The following is a 19518-nucleotide window of genomic DNA, read 5'->3' as shown; positions in this document are numbered from 1 at the left end:
GCCCTTGAACTTAGGATTTTTGCAATGCCTGGAGATATCAAGATGATATTTTTTATATAGCTATATCATTTGTATATAGCTTTACAGATCAAGTTGAAGTTTCTTGGTGATTTACTCACTTTTCAGAGTTATGGCCCTTGAATTTAGGAGATACGAAAAATTGTTAGGCCCAGTAGGGGACATGTATTGGAAAATGGTTTTAAAAATATTTGCAGTAGGAAAAATTCAGGGAGTTTGAAATTTTGGTCTGATTCAGGGAAAATACAGGGAATTTTATTTGGGTGTAATGGAATCTGGAAAAAGATCAGTGAATTTTGTTGAGTCCTATATTATATATACATGGATATGTTGTATACACAGGGCACAATATTTCACGAGAACCGTTGTTCTGTTCGTGTGTCGGTTACGCAACTTTAAAATCATGAGAACCACCAATCGGTTAGGCATTTGTGTTGAGCAATTACATTCTAAAATTAAAAGTACCATATATGAGTAATGAAAGTAAAAATCAGTTTGTTTTTAAATACATTTGAACCATCAATGTAGCACAGAACCGTAGTTCAAGTGTTTTAGGATTAGGTAGGCCTAACTCATCGGTTATGAGAACTATATTCACGTAACCGAACAATCGGTTACCTAAGTAAAACTCACGTGAACAGACTTCCGGTTACCTAAGATTTAAAAATATTGTCCCCTGTATACAGAATCGTGTAAAAATGTAATAAACCTAAGATATTGGTGTTTTGAATTCTTTGTCTTTTTCATGACTATTGAATAATGGCTAATAATGATTTCTAGTGTATGTTTCAAAAACAATCTACAGTCAAACCTGTCTTAAGCGGTCACACAAGGGAGTAGATAAAAGTGGACGCTTAAGACAGGTGGCAGCTGAATACAGGTTGCCACATACATAGTTTTTAAAACATCTGTTGTTGTTTCTGGTTTACCGTCTGTACTGTTAGTCAATGGATGCGTGCTTCACAGGTGACTATAAATCAACATTTGACATATCGTCTCCTTCAGAAATAATGCAAATGGAATGTATTAAATTAACAGTTTGTTTTCTTTTTCCATATAATTATTTAATTCCTACTTCATGCAGTGTATTGTCCTAGTAAGTGAATCTATTCCTGAAGGTGTGAAGACCGGTTATTTGCTGCACCTTATCGTTGTTGTTGTTAAAATATCTCTTTTATATAACTTTACTGTGGCCGCTTAATACAGGTATTTTAGTGATTTGGGATCCGATTTAGGTGGCTGCTGGCCGCATTAAACAGGTGACCGCTTATTACAGGTGCATTTACATTATAAATCGTTTTGGAGGGGAAAAAGTGGCCGCTTAAGACAGGTGACCGCTGAGTACAGGTGGCTGCTAGGACAGGTTTGACTGTATTTTTATTGAGAAATATTCTGGTCACTTTATCAAATTGTACCACCAAGGAAAATGTCATGTTTATATGATCTACATATAGCACCCAAAACACTAGAAGTCAAGAGTAGAAGGTTATACCAGACTTAATCTATATACAAGTATTGTTATATTTGTAAACCATAATCTTTATATTCAGCATGTAGCTTTTACATGTATTTATAATACAACATAATGCCAAATGTTTTCCCCAAGGACTACAATGAACATTTGTAGTTTTTATGACTAGACAATATTAACAGTAACTGGAACACAGGGAGAAAACATTAATCAGTTGAAATGTACACACATATACTAGTATATTTAATGTAACAATAGGTTGATTCTGGGATTTGGAGGTGAATGCGCGGCTATTGGGGGTGGCAGGAGGCCCTTGTATACAACAAAACTTGAAAATTATGTAGGTACCCTGCTTTAGCAGTACTCTCAAAAGTAAGATTAAATGGGTATGTAATAACACTAGAGTTTGTCTGACGTTGTAGGTCCGATCAATCACGAGGATGAGATGACGGATGAGGAGGAGTACAAGGACTCGGAGCTGGGAGAGGTGGAGGAACACAAGAGCATCATCCTGCATCTCCTGTCACAGCTCAAACTAGGGATGGACCTAACAAAGGTTTGTAATCATCTCCTGTCACAGCTCAAACTAGGGATGGACCTAACAAAGGTTTGTAATCATCTCCTGTCACAACTCAAACTAGGGATGGACCTAACAAAGGTTTGTAATCATCTCTTGTCACAACTCAAACTAGGGATGGACCTAACAAAGGTTTGTAATCATCTCCTGTCACAGCTCAAACTAGGGATGGACCTAACAAAGGTTTGTAATCATCTCCTGTCACAACTCAAACTAGGGATGGACCTAACAAAGGTTTGTAATCATCTCCTGTCACAGCTCAAACTAGGGATCGACTTAAAAAAGGTTTGTAATCATCTCCTGTCACAACTCAAACTAGGGATGGACCTTACTAAGGTTTGTAATCATCCTGCATCTCCTGTCACAGCTCAAACTAGGGATGGACTTAAAAAAGGTTTGTAATCATCTCCTGTCACAACTCAAACTAGGGATGGACCTTACTAAGGTTTGTAATCATCCTGCATCTCCTGTCACAGCTCAAACTAGGAATGGACTTAAAAAAGGTTTGTAATCATCTCCTATCACAGCTCAAACTAGGGATGGACCTAACAAAGGTTTGTAATCATCTCCTATCACAGCTCAAACTAGGGATGGACCTAACAAAGGTTTGTAATCATCTCCTGTCACAGCTCAAACTAGGGATGGACCTAACAAAGGTTTGTAATCATCTCCTGTCACAGCTCAAACTAGGGATGGACCTAACAAAGGTTTGTAATCATCTCCTATCACAGCTCAAACTAGGGATGGACCTAACAAAGGTTTGTAATCATCTCCTGTCACAACTCAAACTAGGGATGGACCTAACAAAGGTTTGTAATCATCTCCTGTCACAACTCAAACTAGGGATGGACCTAACAAAGGTTTGTAATCATCTCCTGTCACAGCTCAAACTAGGGATCGACTTAAAAAAGGTTTGTAATCATCTCCTGTCACAACTCAAACTAGGGATGGACCTTACTAAGGTTTGTAATCATCCTGCATCTCCTGTCACAGCTCAAACTAGGGATGGACTTAAAAAAGGTTTGTAATCATCTCCTGTCACAACTCAAACTAGGGATGGACCTTACTAAGGTTTGTAATCATCCTGCATCTCCTGTCACAGCTCAAACTAGGGATGGACTTAAAAAAGGTTTGTAATCATCTCCTGTCACAACTCAAACTAGGGATGGACCTAACAAAGGTTTGTAATCATCTCCTGTCACAGCTCAAACTAGGGATGGACTTAAAAAAGGTTTGTAATCATCTCCTGTCACAACTCAAACTAGGGATGGACCTTACTAAGGTTTGTAATCATCCTGCATCTCCTATCACAGCTCAAACTAGGGATGGACCTGGACCTAACAAAGGTTTGTAATCATCTCCTATCACAGCTCAAACTAGGGATGGACCTAACAAAGGTTTGTAATCATCTCCTATCACAGCTCAAACTAGGGATGGACCTAACAAAGGTTTGTAATCATCTCCTGTCACAGCTCAAACTAGGGATGGACCTAACAAAGGTTTGTAATCATCTCCTGTCACAACTCAAACTAGGGATGGACCTAACAAAGGTTTGTAATCATCTCCTGTCACAGCTCAAACTAGGGATGGACCTAACAAAGGTTTGTAATCATCTCCTGTCACAACTCAAACTAGGGATGGACCTAACAAAGGTTTGTAATCATCTCCTATCACAGCTCAAACTAGGGATGGACCTAACAAAGGTTTGTAATCATCTCCTATCACAGCTCAAACTAGGGATGGACCTAACAAAGGTTTGTAATCATCTCCTGTCACAACTCAAACTAGGGATGGACCTAACAAAGGTTTGTAATCATCTCCTGTCACAACTCAAACTAGGGATGGACCTAACTAAGGTTTGTAATCATCCTGCATCTCCTGTCACAGCTCAAACTAGGGATGGACTTAAAAAGGTTTGTAATCATCTCCTGTCACAACTCAAACTAGGGATGGACCTTACTAAGGTTTGTAATCATCCTGCATCTCCTGTCACAGCTCAAACTAGGGATGGACTTAAAAAAGGTTTGTAATCATCTCCTGTCACAACTCAAACTAGGGATGGACCTAACAAAGGTTTGTAATCATCTCCTGTCACAGCTCAAACTAGGGATCGACTTAAAAAAGGTTTGTAATCATCTCCTGTCACAACTCAAACTAGGGATGGACCTAACAAAGGTTTGTAATCATCTCCTGTCACAGCTCAAACTAGGGATGGACCTAACAAAGGTTTGTAATCATCTCCTATCACAGCTCAAACTAGGGATGGACTTAAAAAAGGTTTGTAATCATCTCCTGTCACAGCTCAAACTAGGGATGGACCTAACAAAGGTTTGTAATCATCTCCTGTCACAGCTCAAACTAGGGATCGACTTAAAAAAGGTTTGTAATCATCTCCTGTCACAACTCAAACTAGGGATGGACCTAACAAAGGTTTGTAATCATCTCCTGTCACAGCTCAAACTAGGGATGGACCTAACAAAGGTTTGTAATCATCTCCTATCACAGCTCAAACTAGGGATGGACTTAAAAAAGGTTTGTAATCATCTCCTGTCACAGCTCAAACTAGGGATGGACCTAACAAAGGTTTGTAATCATCTCCTGTCACAGCTCAAACTAGGGATCGACTTAAAAAAGGTTTGTAATCATCTCCTGTCACAACTCAAACTAGGGATGGACCTTACTAAGGTTTGTAATCATCCTGCATCTCCTGTCACAGCTCAAACTAGGGATGGACTTAAAAAAGGTTTGTAATCATCTCCTGTCACAACTCAAACTAGGGATGGACCTTACTAAGGTTTGTAATTATCCTGCATCTCCTGTCACAGCTCAAACTAGGGATGGACCTTACTAAGGTTTGTAATTATCCTGCATCTCCTGTCACAACTCAAACTAGGGATGGACCTTACTAAGGTTTGTAATTATCCTGCATCTCCTGTCACAACTCAAACTAGGGATGGACCTAACAAAGGTTTGTAATTATCCTGCATCTCCTGTCACAGCTCAAACTAGGGATGGACCTTACTAAGGTTTGTAATTATCCTGCATCTCCTGTCACAACTCAAACTAGGGATGGACCTAACAAAGGTTTGTAATTATCCTGCATCTCCTGTCACAGCTCAAACTAGGGATGGACCTTACTAAGGTTTGTAATTATCCTGCATCTCCTGTCACAACTCAAACTAGGGATGGACCTAACAAAGGTTTGTAATTATCCTGCATCTCCTGTCACAGCTCAAACTAGGGATGGACCTAACAAAGGTTTGTAATCATCCTGCATCTCCTGTCACAGCTCAAACTAGGGATGGACCTAACAAAGGTTTGTAATCATCTCCTGTCACAGCTCAAACTAGGGATGGACCTAACAAAGGTTTGTAATCATCCTGCATCTCCTGTCACAACTCAAACTAGGGATGGACCTAACAAAGGTTTGTAATTATCCTGCATCTCCTGTCACAGCTCAAACTAGGGATGGACCTTACTAAGGTTTGTAATTATCCTGCATCTCCTGTCACAGCTCAAACTAGGGATGGACCTAACAAAGGTTTGTAATTATCCTGCATCTCCTGTCACAGCTCAAACTAGGGATGGACCTAACAAAGGTTTGTAATCATCCTGCATCTCCTGTCACAGCTCAAACTAGGGATGGACCTAACAAAGGTTTGTAATCATCCTGTTGCACCTCTGACATAGTTAATTTGAAACTAAATTTGATAGTCATTGACGTTATCTCACATTAGATTTGTAGATTTGTAATGTGGTTAATTTCGAACAGAACATCTGGGATCTAGCTCCAAAAATACACCATATAATTTTGTCGTTGTGTTTTTCAAACTTAACTATTACTGTTACAGATAAGAATTCATGAATATCTACAATATAAAATGAAGCAAATCTATAACCACACACATACTCATACTCACACACACACACACAGCCATGCACACACACACTCTCTCTCTCTCTCTCTCTCTCTTTCTTTCTTTCTCTCTCTCTCTCTCTCACTGACTTTCACCCTCCCTGTCTCCCTCCTTCCTCTCCCTCCTCTCTCTTTCTCTCTGGGGCGAGGTGTAGCCCAGTGGTAAATCATTTGTTTAATGCTGTGGTATGTGCTATCCTATGAGATGGTGCATATAAAAAACCCTTGCTGCTACTTGAAAAGTGGTGACAGCGGGTTTCCTGTGATCCTTAACCATATACTCGATGCCATATAACCGTAAATAAAATGTGTTAAGTTTGGCATTAAATAAACGATTTCCTTCCTTCCTTCCTCTCTCTCTATATTCCCTCCCCCTCTCTCTCTCCCTCTCTCTGTCTCTCTGTCTCTGTCTCTGTCTCTGTCTCTCTCTCTCTCTCTCTCTCTCTCTCTCTCTCTCTCTCTCTCTCTCTCTCTCCCCCTCTCTCTCTCTCTCTCTCTCTCTCTCTCTCTCTCTCTCTCTCTCTCTCTCTCTCTCTCTCTCTCTCTCTCTCTCTCTCTCTCTTTTTTTTTCTCTCTCTGTCTCTCTCGTTCTAATTACTGTCCATCTCCATAATATTTAACCCAGTCCATGTTGCCAATCATGACAGATAATCATATTTGTGAAATAAATCTGCTATACCCCGGAAGTTTTGTGAATGTATATGTAAGTTTTCTTTTTCTTTTTCAGGTCGTTCTACCAACATTTATCCTAGAAAAACGTTCCCTGCTTGAATTGTTTGCAGACTGTATGGCCCATCCTGACACGTTTCTTAGGTAAGAAAAGAAGTTATTTTGGCTCTTGTTAATATGTGATGTCAGTCATATGTGTTGAGAAAGCATTGTTTAGCAAATGTTCTAAAAAGCTCCAAGCTACAGAGCTAGTGGGGTTGTGATTTTGACAACCCCACCAACTAAACCAATAGCTCACTTTCCTGACAAAATATATCTTGAAACAAAATAGGACTCTCAAAACTAATTTTATACAGCTTTATTTCATTAATAATTAAATTTTCATTACATTCATTACAAATTAATGTCATGCCATTTGTTCAGCCATAGCAAAACGAGTTTGTTCATTTCTCAGTGAACGTAAATGTAACATTGTCAGGGAACGTTATATCTGATGACATCACTTTATATTAGTAATTCGTCTTATTGAGCATTATCGTTTAAGATCCAGGGCCCATATTTTCTAAGCCATCTTAGTGCTATGACATCGTAAAACCCTCGTAAGCTATTACATCAGTGTGGCATGTGCTACAGTGAAGTCATAGCCTACAATGGTTTTACGATTTAGAAAATTCCTAGCCAGAAAAATAAATCAAAATAAAATATGAACTTTTAGTGTTATTATTAGTAAGTATATTCATATTTAATTATGAGGATTGTCTGTTACTATGTGTGAAAAAAATCATCCACAAATGTATGTGTTAACAGCTTAGCCAGTTCACACAGTTTGCAGATGTTTGGGGTTTTTTCATACCCCAATGAACATAAAAGAAATAACAGACAATCCTGAATTAATTGGGGTTTTTTTTTTTTTTTTTTTAAATTCAGATATTAATAACATACTTCAGCGAATAGAACAGTGACTAAACTCTGTTTTCTGGGATTTTTTTTCTTCAGAATCCCAGATTTAAAAGATCCCGAAGCCAGAATGTTGGCGGTTGTTGAGTGGTATCTGACATCGTTCCATGCTGGAAGACAGGTCAGGAAAACACCTGTTGAAATCATATTACATTGTCTATATTTAAAAGTCGAAATGTGCTTCATGTTAATTAAGTTAATTCTCAACTTCTGTGAATATTTAATTTAGTACTAGCTTCCTTGTAATCTTTTTCAATCTTGTAGCATGTTTTTATGAAGTCTCACCTGAAGAGATTTTGTTAAGGAATTTATAATCTTTTTAGAATATTAGCTATTAATAAGTTGAGAAAAAGAGTTGGAACAGTTGAAGAAAACAAAAACAAACCCTTTCAAATATGAATCACCAAATTGACAACCACAAATCGAAGTTAATTTTAGAAAATGTATTGCATTATTAAATCGCCAAAATGCTATATGTAAGTAAAAATTCAAATAATTTCCATGCAATAATGCAAACCATGCAATTTAGAAAATGACCATGGCAAATAATTGGCCATGGAAAAATAGTATCCACTGCATTTTCCACGACAATTTTTCCATTAACATGTTTGCTGTAAGTAAAGTTGAATGATTAATTTGTTATTTGTGTTGTTTGCCAATACATGTATGCTGTAAGATTTATTAATATCAGTAGCGGTATTCATCAGTTAAAAGTGGCATAACAGTTAACACTCGAATGACACATGCACATGGAGTTGCATGGGGAGGAATGTTTATCATATACAGTGTAGTCAGTCTGCACTGACATGCCAGTTCAATCTTTATATTTTAATTATATTACATCAAAGTGTCAGAATATATTTAATACGATATAGAATTAAAATAATTTTCTTTAATAACGGCATACTTTCTGTTTGGAAATTTGTCACTAAGACCAAATGCCCCCATTTCAAGCCCAAGTATATTGGTAAAGTTTGTTTAGGTTTTTTGGATTAGGCCACTTAAAACCAGAAAAAGGAAGCATATTTTGCCAATGTAAATGATGGAGAAATTGTGATTGAACTGTCGGAACGATCTCTCTCTATATATGTATATCTACAAATATCCCATCACCAGGCTGACCATAACACTTCAAGTGACTTGTAGGAGTTTATGTTAAACATTTTACTGAAAATAAAACACCCATAACCATAGCCTCGGTTCAACGATGTATAAGCTGTCACACACCCCCCACACCCCTGTAATCCAGTGGTTCCTGCAATACATGTGCTATGAACAGTCAACAGAGTTTAATGACCTAGTTGATACTTGCTTAATGCTGGTAATTTACATATATTTACGATCATGCCTGATGATGCTGAGATTCAGATACTTAGTAATAACGGCGCAGTTACTGTTTTAAAATTTACTTTTCATTTGTTTTCAGTTCACAAAGTATATTTTATTTTTAACAATAAGGAAAAAATCCATCTTGAAAAAAAAATCCAATATAGTCCACAGCAAAAACAAATGCCGCAAGAGAACGAAAAAAATCCACTGCTTTGCCGATTGCAGCGGACAATTGCAGGGGTTGTAATGCACCTAAAAAAAAATATTTTTGTTAATTTCTCACTAACTGAAATTTTTAATTTGACCATAGTTTCTCTGACCAAATTCACAAAAGTGCTAAATAATCATTTTGGGCATCTAGCTTAAAACATGAAAATTAGAATTGTATTGGTATTAAATAGGACGTAACTCAGATATGTAATATCTTATTTCAGGGCTCTGTTGCCAAAAAGCCGTACAACCCAATTATTGGCGAGACGTTCCACTGTTCGTGGAAAGTACCACTACCATCCGACAGCGACGGGACAGATGTTGACAACGTCGGGGAACCGGAACCCGTTGAGCTTGTGTACTGTGCTGAGCAGGTGTCCCATCATCCACCTGGTAACAATTCTATAATGAACAGAGTATTGTTGTTTTATACCTTAATCTGACCTCTGACCTGTGGTATTTTCCTACTTCTACATGGACTGGACCAAATGTTTAAAAAGCCAATCAGATGGAGTCCTGTGATAGCTACTTCTTTCTTTCTCCTTTGCTCTTGTGATCTGGATGTCTTGCTAATCCAAGTTTTCTTCAGTCAGTGTTACAAGTGAATGTACTTCCATGATGTGATGGCCGGGACATAGTCCAGTGGTAAAGCGTTCGCTTGATGCGTGGTCAGTCTGGGATTGATCCACGTTGGTGGACCCATTGAGCTATTTCTCGTTCCAGCCAGTGCTCCAAAATTGGTGCAACAAAGGCCATGGTATGTACTATCCTGTCTGTGGGATGGTGCATATAAAAGATCCCTTGCTGCTAATCGAAAAGAGTAGCCCATGAAGTGGCAACAGCAGGTTTCCTCTCTCAATATCTGTGTGGTCCTCAACCATATGTCCGATGCCATATAACCGTAAATAAAATGTGTTGAGTGCGTATTAAATAAAACATTTCTTTTTTCTTTCCATGATATGTTGCTTTCTCTGGTTAGTGTATGTGTTTATTTGCAGTAGTTATTGTACACCAAGATAGTGCACCATGACTGGTATATCAAAATTCCTGGTATGTGCTGCCCTGTCTGGGATGGTGCATATAAAAGATCCCTTCCTACTAATGGGAAAAATGTAGCGGGTTTCCTCTCTAAGTCTATATTTCAAAATTACCAAATGTTTGACATCCAATAGCTGATGATTAATAAATCAATGTGTTCTAGTGGTATCGAAAAACTAAACTTTAACTTTATTGTTCACCAGCATTCAGTATTGTAACTTATGTAAGTAAAACATGAACTATTATAACTATAAAGTGTCATCTCCGTTTTTACGTCTGAATAGATTAAATTATACAACAGCCGGAAGTTAGTAATTATACACAAGGTTATCATTGTATGTGATTACCCTAACAGTGACACTAAACTGTTGGCTCTCTTTCAGTTTCAGCTTTTTACTTCGAGTGTCCTGAGAAAAAGGTGAAGATGAATGCTTCTATATGGACCAAGTCAAAGTTCATGGGAATGTCTATTGGTGTGGTCATGGTTGGAAAAGGTCTGTATAACAACACCAAGCAGTACTTAATGATGGTGGAGATAGAATAGTTTTTGTGAAAAAGCAGCACAAGTTTACAAGTTAGAATATTAATGGTTAATTGGTCAATACATCAGTGAGAATAAAGAAAGTCTTGATGTTAATGAATTTAACCATGGCAATTAACATGAGATTGCCGTGATGTTTTCTATTTCCACAGCCTTTATTTGGCTGTGAAACTTACTTTTATATGTAATTTTCTGAGTGAATTATTGCATGCTTACAAGTTAATCTCTTCCCTTACACATTAATCACAAAGCTGTGTTGGAAATTATTTTTCTCTCATCCTCGGGTATATAGGACAGAGCTACCCCATGAAAGAAAGCTATGTAAGAAATTTCTATCTTACATGGGATATCACGCGATTGCGTGTAACATGATGTCATTGGTGACGTCGATGGTGACGTGAGGTCATTAAACACAGTTTTAAATGGATATTTTGTTATTAAAACCTTGATTTTATAAGATATCTAGTTAATTTGTAGTGTTAAATTTTATTTAACACATGAAACAAACACAGCAAATATGATAGTGTAGTTTATTTATGATAAAATGGTAAAAAAAAAATTACTTGTTCAGCCATTTTTTTCTGTTCATGTAAAATAATGGTTTATTTATCGAATGAATGAGAGAAAAAGACTCCATCATATGTGGCCCTGTGGGATAGAAAAAGTACACCCGAGGTGGTGAAAATTTTGACCATGGGACTCGGCAAGCCTCGTCCCAGGTTGAAATTTTCACCACCTCGGGTGTACTTTTTCTATCCCACTGGGCCACATATGGTGGAGTCTTTTATTCCATGGCATAATTTTGCTGTGGCCATTTTGTTAATTGTCAGGGTTCATGTTAAATTCCTGTATTTATTGTTACTGCTTTGTATGCAATATTCTGTTACTGGACTTTATATCATTTCACCTAGAGCCAGGTGGTAAGCCTTTTCAGCAGTTCTTTGCAGCATTTTATTTGCTTAATGAGAATTGTGATCTTGTTATTCTTTCTTATACATATATTGTTGTTTAACACCAAATAGCCAGTTCTTGTGGGTAGGGGTTGTGTTGGTGTTATTAAATACACATTTAATCATTTATTTTTTAATCCATTCATTTATTCACATAAAACACATTCATTGACAATGAATTGAAGGTGTCTGCTAAAGTCTGAATTACCTGTCGTGTTATTGATGTAAATTACATTTAACACCTTGTATTTCAGTGCACCTGCCATATAACTGTAAATAAAATGTGTTGAGTGCGTTTATAAAACATTTCCTTCCTTCCTTCAGTGCACCTGCCATATAACCGTAAATAAAATGTGTTGAGTGCGTTTTTAAATAAAACATTTCCTTCCTTCCTTCAGTCCACCTGCACCTGTTGGAACACGATGAGGAGTACGTGTTCACACTGCCGAGTGCCTACGCACGATCCATCCTAACGGTGCCGTGGGTGGAACTCGGGGACAAAATCTCCATCTCGTGTGAGAAGACCGGATACAATGCAGCTGTCGTCTTTCATACCAAGGTGCGTTCACGCTGGAACAAAGTGTTGCAAGAGTTTTGGGGGAATTTGGGATAAACTTCATAAATATAGAATACTAAAGGAGCAAATCACACATTTTTTTCTCTTTTTTCTTTTCTTTCTGCACTCAACTTCAAAAATGTTTACTTTTTCTGTTGACACTCTTGAAATTTCTAAATTTGTTGTATACATGTTTAACATTAGTAGTATGATCAAAGTGTTTGTTATCTTTCAAAGTGGGAGGTTAAATGAGAAAGGTAGACAGGTAATATCCATTGACTGTAGTAAGGTGTATAACTGTAAGCATGAAGTGTAGATGCACGGTACAAAATGGTGGTTTTCATACAATATTTAATTATTTTTGTTCACTAATTTGTCGGTATGTTAAGATTATTGTGGTTATTTTCTTTTTCTCTCAGCCTTTCTATGGAGGAAAGGTTCACAGAGTGTCGGCCGAAGTTAAGAACGTGAATTCCGGAGATGTCATCTGCAAGGTGATGGGAGAGTGGAACAGTTCATTCGAGTTCACCTACAACAATGTAAGATTATCCTACCAATAGTTATCTCCCTTGTGTCACTAATCTAGCATGGTGATACTATCATTGATGGAGATGGGTTTTAGGTACCAGCTTGAGAGGTAGTTAGAGAGACAATGTAAGAAAATAAATTATGGGCCAGGAACTGGCTACATGGTATATACTTGGTGTTTGATATATTATAATGCAGGATTATTTCTTTAAAATAACTTTGGATCCAGATAACTAACTCTTTGTCCATAACTGGTATATTAAACATGATATGGGCTGTTCTGTTTTTTCACCTTTTTTCATTCCTTTAAAAAAACCAATGAAAAACAAAACAGTAACTTTTGGTGAATTGATACTACGGGGAAAGAATTCTTTCTGTTAATAAAAGTAATACATTCAGTGAGTATTAAATTGTAACTGTTGTTATGTGTTGTTGTATAAGTCACTTTTATTTTTTTAAATTATATTTTAGAATGAAGTGAAAAACGTCAATATCCACGATCTTCGTATTTGGCGGAAGAGAGTGAGACCGATTCCACTCCAGGGCGAGTTTGAATCCAGGAGGCTGTGGCAGCATGTTACAAATGCTCTTAAAGTTGGGGATGTTACCACGGCTACAGAACACAAGAAATATGTAAGTGGATTTTAAAATTCACTGGATATGGTTAAAAATTCACTTGTCCAACTTGCTACCTAGTTTGTTAAAAGTAAAGCAGGTTAAAAGCATTCACCTGTTACCTACAATAGTCTATAGTAATTAAATGCCATGACCATAATGCTGAGATAAAAACTGTCATACATTATTTTTATTCCAATACCATTGTTGTCTTTCTTTTATTATAAAACTGAATATTTGAGAAAGAAAAAAATCTTTCAGCTTGAAGATCGTCAAAGAGAAGGGGAAAAACACAGAAGGGAAACAAACTCACCATTTCCAACAAAGGTAAGAACAACACTGAAATAGTACGTGAGGTGACATAGTACTAGCAGTTTGGGTGGGGTGTAGCTCAGTGGTAGAACACTCGTCTGAACTGTAGTTTGGTCACAGCATTACTCTTTTGGATTTCTTCCTGTCACAGCCAATGCACCATGATTGGTACATCAAAGCCATGGTATGTATTATCCTAACTATGGCATATAAAGTATCTTTTGCTAGTTTATCAATTGGAGTACCTATATAGCAGCAGCAGTTTTCCTCTTTCCATCAATCAAATGTGAAGTAGCCATATATCGGACATCAAAGTAGAAGTACCTGTAGTTTAAAATGTGCTTAGGTGTCATTAACAAAAGCATTCCTTTCCTTCATTTCTTAACAGCTTGTACCATTATATGAATCTCAAGGTATGTTCAAATTCAGGTTGCTGTTCATGGGAATCCATGGTTTTAATGGATAATAATCGGAATCATCTGTTACAAAAATTAAAGAGGTATTATACTCCTCAAACAAAAATCATTAATCAAATGTCATACATATAGTCACTTCAATATCACTGTCATGTGTATTATTGTGTAAATAAAACAAGATATATTTGCAGTAAAGTTCTGTTCAAAACTAATTTGTCATGGAGCTTCAATACTGAATCCAGGTTTTAACAATTCGATGGAAGCAAAAGTTCCATTTTTTGCCTGTAACTATAAACCTTGGAACAAGTTTTATTTAGAAATGTTATGTCATAGAGAGTTTAAAATAAACGTTTTTCTTTCTTTTGTCTACAGTTCTTCTGTTATGATGGAGAGAAATGGGTATACAAGAATTTCTACACAAAGACGAAGGAAACGACTTCATGATTCAGTTTTTAGGACTTTCTGAATACTTGTATAGCCTGATCATCATTATAGACACATGTTGCACCTTAGTTGTTAGTTTGTTACCAACAGTAACAGTTAGTCCTGTTACCAACAGTAACAGTTGTTAGTCTGTTGCCAACAGTAACAGTTGTTAGTCTGTTGCCAACAGTAACGGTTGTTGGTCTGTTACCAACAGTAACGGTTGTTGGTCTGCTACCAACAGTAACAGTTGCTGGTCTGTTGCCAACAGTAACGGTTGTTGGTCTGTTGCCAACAGTAACGGTTGTTAGTCTGTTGCCAACAGTAACGGTTGTTGGTCTGTTGCCAACAGTAACGGTCGTTGGTCTGTTGCCAACAGTAACAGTTGCTGGTCTGTTGCCAACAGTAACGGTCGTTAGTCTGTTACCAACAGTAACGGTCGTTAGTCTGTTACCAACAGTAACTGTTGCTGGTCTGTTGCCAACAGTAACGGTTGTTAGTCTGTTGTCAACAGTAACGGTTGTTAGTCTGTTGTCAACAGTAACGGTTGTTAGTCTGTTGTCAACAGTAACGGTTGTTAGTCTGTTACCCACAGTAACGGTTGTTAGTCTGTTGCCACCAGTAACGGTTGTTAGTCTGTTACCAACAGTAACGGTTGTTAGTCTGTTACCAACAGTAACGGTTGTTAGTCTGTTGCCTCCAGTAACAGTTGCTGGTCTGTTGCCAACAGTAACAGTGTGTAGACTTGGACAGTTACCGCTAAGACGTGCAATAAGATGATTGCATTCTGAAGCAGATACAAGCTTCATGTTCATTAGTGTTAACGAGTTTAACATCACACAGATATTCTTCACAGATTGCTATTTGTTTTGGTTTTCCTAATGTGTCTAATGGTTGAAACATACTAATTTACTCACAGACTGTCAGTTGATAACAACCAGGGTAATTGTATATCTATTTATGTGTTATACTTGCATTGAAAAGAGCAGGGCCCATATTTTCGAAGCTGTCTTAGCTGTACGATATTGTAAAATCATTGTAAGCCATGATATCACTTGGTGTGTGCTGTAGTGACATCATAGCCTATAATGTTTTACAGTTTCGTAGTGTTAAGATAGCTTTGAAAATCTCTAGCCTGTATTGTAACTTTTTAACTAAATTCAGCTCACGTTTTATGTTTTCAAACTGAGTAGCTAACTTATAATATTTTGCTTTTGAATGAAAAGAATGTTTCTGAATATAGTTTTTTCCTCGCCAACACAAAAATTATAAGATATTTTTAAAATGTGGACATTTAATTTTAGTATTTAAAATGGGGTTTAGGTCTCACTATACAGATGTCATGTGCCATTGAAATCCATGTTTACTTGTCCTAATTCAAATGAAGATTGCTAATAGAATGGGTTCTCTTTACAAGATATATTATACTTATATTTATTTTCATTACAAAATCAAGAACATTTACATCTGACAGTCTTGCCATATGATCCCATCTGGCTGTAGTATCTGTCTACAAACTGTTTTAATTTTCTTCCCTAAGTATTAAAACGTGAATATGTGAACCACACATGTAATATGTAGGAACTATAGTAGACATGATCATTGAACTCTTACCCAAAAGTGAACTCTCTAATGAGACACATTTTATTTATGGTTATATGGCGTCAGACATATGGTTAAGGACCACACACATTGAGAGAGGATACTTGCTGTCGCCACTTCTTGGGCTAGTTTTTTTATTTGCACCATCCCACAGACTGGGTAGTACATACCACAGCCTTTGATATGCCAGTTGTGGTGCACATTCTGAAATGAGAAATAGTCCAATGGGCCCACCGACGGGGATCGACCCTGGACTGACTGTACATTGAGCGAGTGCTTTACCAATGGGCTACGTCCCGCCCAGATAACTTATGGAAGTCTGTTTTCATTGGTGCTTATTTTCTTTTAAGGAACTGTGTATTATGCTGTTTGACTTACTGATCATGGAAAAGATCCGATCCAATATTTCCATTTCTGTGAAACTACGTTTTAAGATAACATATGTCATCAAGAATTATGTGGTGGACAGACATGAGGAATGTGAGGGGGTTGGGGGTAATGTTTAAATAATTGTGCTCCTCTGAAATAAAAGTATAATGTTTGCAAAATACTTAGGCCTGCTGTGAAATTATAAAGACAGTGTTATATCATTATTAAATATGTACAGCCTTACTATAGCAGTATCTCGCTGAATCAGATTCCTGGGAAAGGTATAGAAATATAATAAATATAAACACCTTTTGGTTTCTAGCTTGGCTGATTCAGGTGACCATTTTTATGATCTGCATAAAAACAGCGTACTGTCAAAATTTCATTCAGAAACCAGGAATATACCTACTGTACACTTGATTGAATTGTAGGTATCATTACAGAGAACATTTACATCATCTGTTTGACCACATCTGACCATAATATCAGTCTCTACAGTTCGTACATGAACTGATTAACACTGGCCACCTGTTCCACTGTACACCCACTTCCCAACAGTTCAATGCACAAAATTCAAAATAGCATTGGCAGAATCCATCCCAAGGGCTTACCATTGAAAAATACAATTTGTTTAATTGTTAACCAATTACTAGAAGTGAATACGTGAACCATAACATATGTCACAATTAGGAACTGTAGTGGACCATGATGAATGAACTCTCACCCAAAAGTGATCTGTGTAGTGAGACCTTACAACTTCTTGCTGAGAATATTCATTTCTGTACATCGGTGTATTCTTCATTGGCCTGATGTCTGTAAACGGTCAAGACAAAGTCTTTATGTGATGGGTTAAGCACATGTCTGAATTCTGATTATACCACATGGTTGTAGAGCACAGTTTGAAGATCCTTTTCATTGGGCATAGATAGCTTTTGGATTGAAACTCTCTTGTCGTATTGCTAACTCCACAGTGTGCAAATTGGTGTATACTGGAAATTATCTCATCAGCAACTAATAGATACAGACCAGTTGAGCTGATTTTACTCACGGTTGAGCTAGTTGTCCACAGGTGTATCGAGTTGCCAAAGTCATAAACACGTATCTAGTCTCATAACTAGCTTGTAAATGTGTTACTATACATTATATGTATATGTATTATTATCTGTATTGTGTGCACAAAGTATTTAGTCTTAGCACAATAAAGTCAATTAGTGAAATATAACCAGCTGATAGATTATTTATCCACATAACAAAATTTTGTTATTAAAATGTGGAAGTTAAGTTATGAGGAAAATACAAGATGGCTGCAGTAATCATCATCTTGGCGTATTGACTGGCATAGAAGTATAGATTTATTAATATTGATGTGATGCTGTTGTGTTTCATCTTTACTGCCCTTAGAAACTCAGCCCAAATTCATTTCAAAGAGTGACTACTAATTAGATTGAAAAACTTCAAACTGGTAGATAATCGATTTCTGAAGATCTAACTTTGTATTGATAACATAATTATTCCAAGGTCTGACTTTGTATTGATAACATAATTATTCCAAGATCTAACTTTGTATTGATGATATAATTATTCCAAGATATTTATCTGTAAACTTGTTCCATCAGAAAAGCAAGTTTCACAGGCTCAACGGGACTTGTATTACTGTCGCGCTTTTACAAATTAAAAAGGTGAGGTATTGGTATTATTTTTCCGATACTAGCAGTCATGCCATCAATTTTTATGTTTTACTTGAACGTTAAAGTTTCACGTTTAAATCAGTTACTTACAAAATATATGTCTTAGGTCAATAAAACTAGGTTTATAGTTGCATTTATGGATGTTCATCACAGTGCAATGAAAAGTTTTATTGTAGGTTAGCCATTTATTTCTGGTGAATTCTGGTTTCTATTGAACAAAAACAGTTTTCATTAGTCAGCAAGTTTGTTACAATGTTTATTTTATTCTTTAAGATTTTAAAACACATATTTTCCCCACAGAATGCAGCTTTAACCAAATACAATTTATTATTATGTTATAACACATTATTCAGTATGCTTATGATACTAAAAGCTACAAACTGTATACCGGTAATTTGTAATTTGGCTCTTCATTTGAAGGTGGAAATAGGAAATGACGGAAAATGTGACATATTTGTGCCATAACTCTGCAACATAATCATTATCATGTATATAAACATTTTCATATCATAAACTGTGATAAACATATTTAACAATCACTACATCTTTGCTTGTATTTTTACAGTTCTTTTGATGTCACTGTCACCTTTTTTCTTTTGTTTTCTTTTTAATTTATTGCTAGAGTTTTATATTGTTGTTTCCAAAAAATAACATGTATTTATCTCCATTTATTATTTATTTTATTTACCCCGTATCTACACTTAAGGTTCAATACGCGGCCCTGGCAATCTGATTAAAATTAGCTCTACTGGGTTTAGCCAGTAGATCTAACAGCATTGCGTGGATACCCATGTCCAGGTGACATTTCATCTATAAATAACAATTTAAATATCGACCAATTACACTTCGCCTTTTATAGCGTTATTCGGGAGCATATAAATTCTAAAAATATCGGGCGAGACTATTTATGCAATAGTCGAACTTGTTGGTCTATTTCAACATTGAAAAAACTTGGGGGAAAGTGCTAAATAAACTTTGAATTGTATACTAGTATAAACAGATTTTATGGCTATACCGTCACGTTGTTTGTTTGTTTTTTGCGTCTGGAAACGAATTTTATATAAAATGTTATATTGAAATTAGTTTCCGGCATACTTCGTAATTCACCCGAATTATTTCGTATACCCTCGGCATAATCCCGAATGTTTTCAAATTATTTTTCAAATCACTGGCATGATTTTGCAAGTAAGGTTTTGATTGGTCGAATCAAAGGTCAACTGGACATGAGCTCCAACGGGCTGCTGTTAGCTCCACATGTAATAAAAAATGGAGCTAATTTTAATTAGATTGGCGGCCCTGGGTGCTGTCCAGGTGTATGAGGGGTCTGTTCAGG

The 19518-nt window shown here is 36.7% G+C and overlaps 1 protein-coding gene across 1 annotated transcript in view; it reads left to right on the top strand.

The window, feature by feature from the left end:
- Positions 1-16282, top strand: part of LOC121381621 (oxysterol-binding protein-related protein 11-like) — a 37765-nt gene extending 21483 nt beyond the window's left edge. The window contains exons 13-22 of the mRNA XM_041510956.1: positions 1912-2045; positions 6710-6795; positions 7648-7729; positions 9372-9540; positions 10569-10679; positions 12075-12235; positions 12652-12771; positions 13232-13393; positions 13637-13702; positions 14476-16282. Coding sequence (XP_041366890.1) covers positions 1912-2045; positions 6710-6795; positions 7648-7729; positions 9372-9540; positions 10569-10679; positions 12075-12235; positions 12652-12771; positions 13232-13393; positions 13637-13702; positions 14476-14547 — 1163 coding nt within the window. The 3' untranslated portion in view covers positions 14548-16282. The remainder of the gene's footprint in view (positions 1-1911; positions 2046-6709; positions 6796-7647; positions 7730-9371; positions 9541-10568; positions 10680-12074; positions 12236-12651; positions 12772-13231; positions 13394-13636; positions 13703-14475) is intronic.
- The last annotated feature ends 3236 nt before the right edge of the window (positions 16283-19518 follow it).

Source organism: Gigantopelta aegis, chromosome 9, assembly GCF_016097555.1.
Source record: "Gigantopelta aegis isolate Gae_Host chromosome 9, Gae_host_genome, whole genome shotgun sequence".
NCBI classification, from domain to species: Eukaryota; Metazoa; Mollusca; class Gastropoda; order Neomphalida; family Peltospiridae; genus Gigantopelta; species Gigantopelta aegis.
The sequence above is the reverse complement of the archived record's forward strand: the minus strand, read 5'-3'. Positions and strand labels throughout refer to the sequence as shown.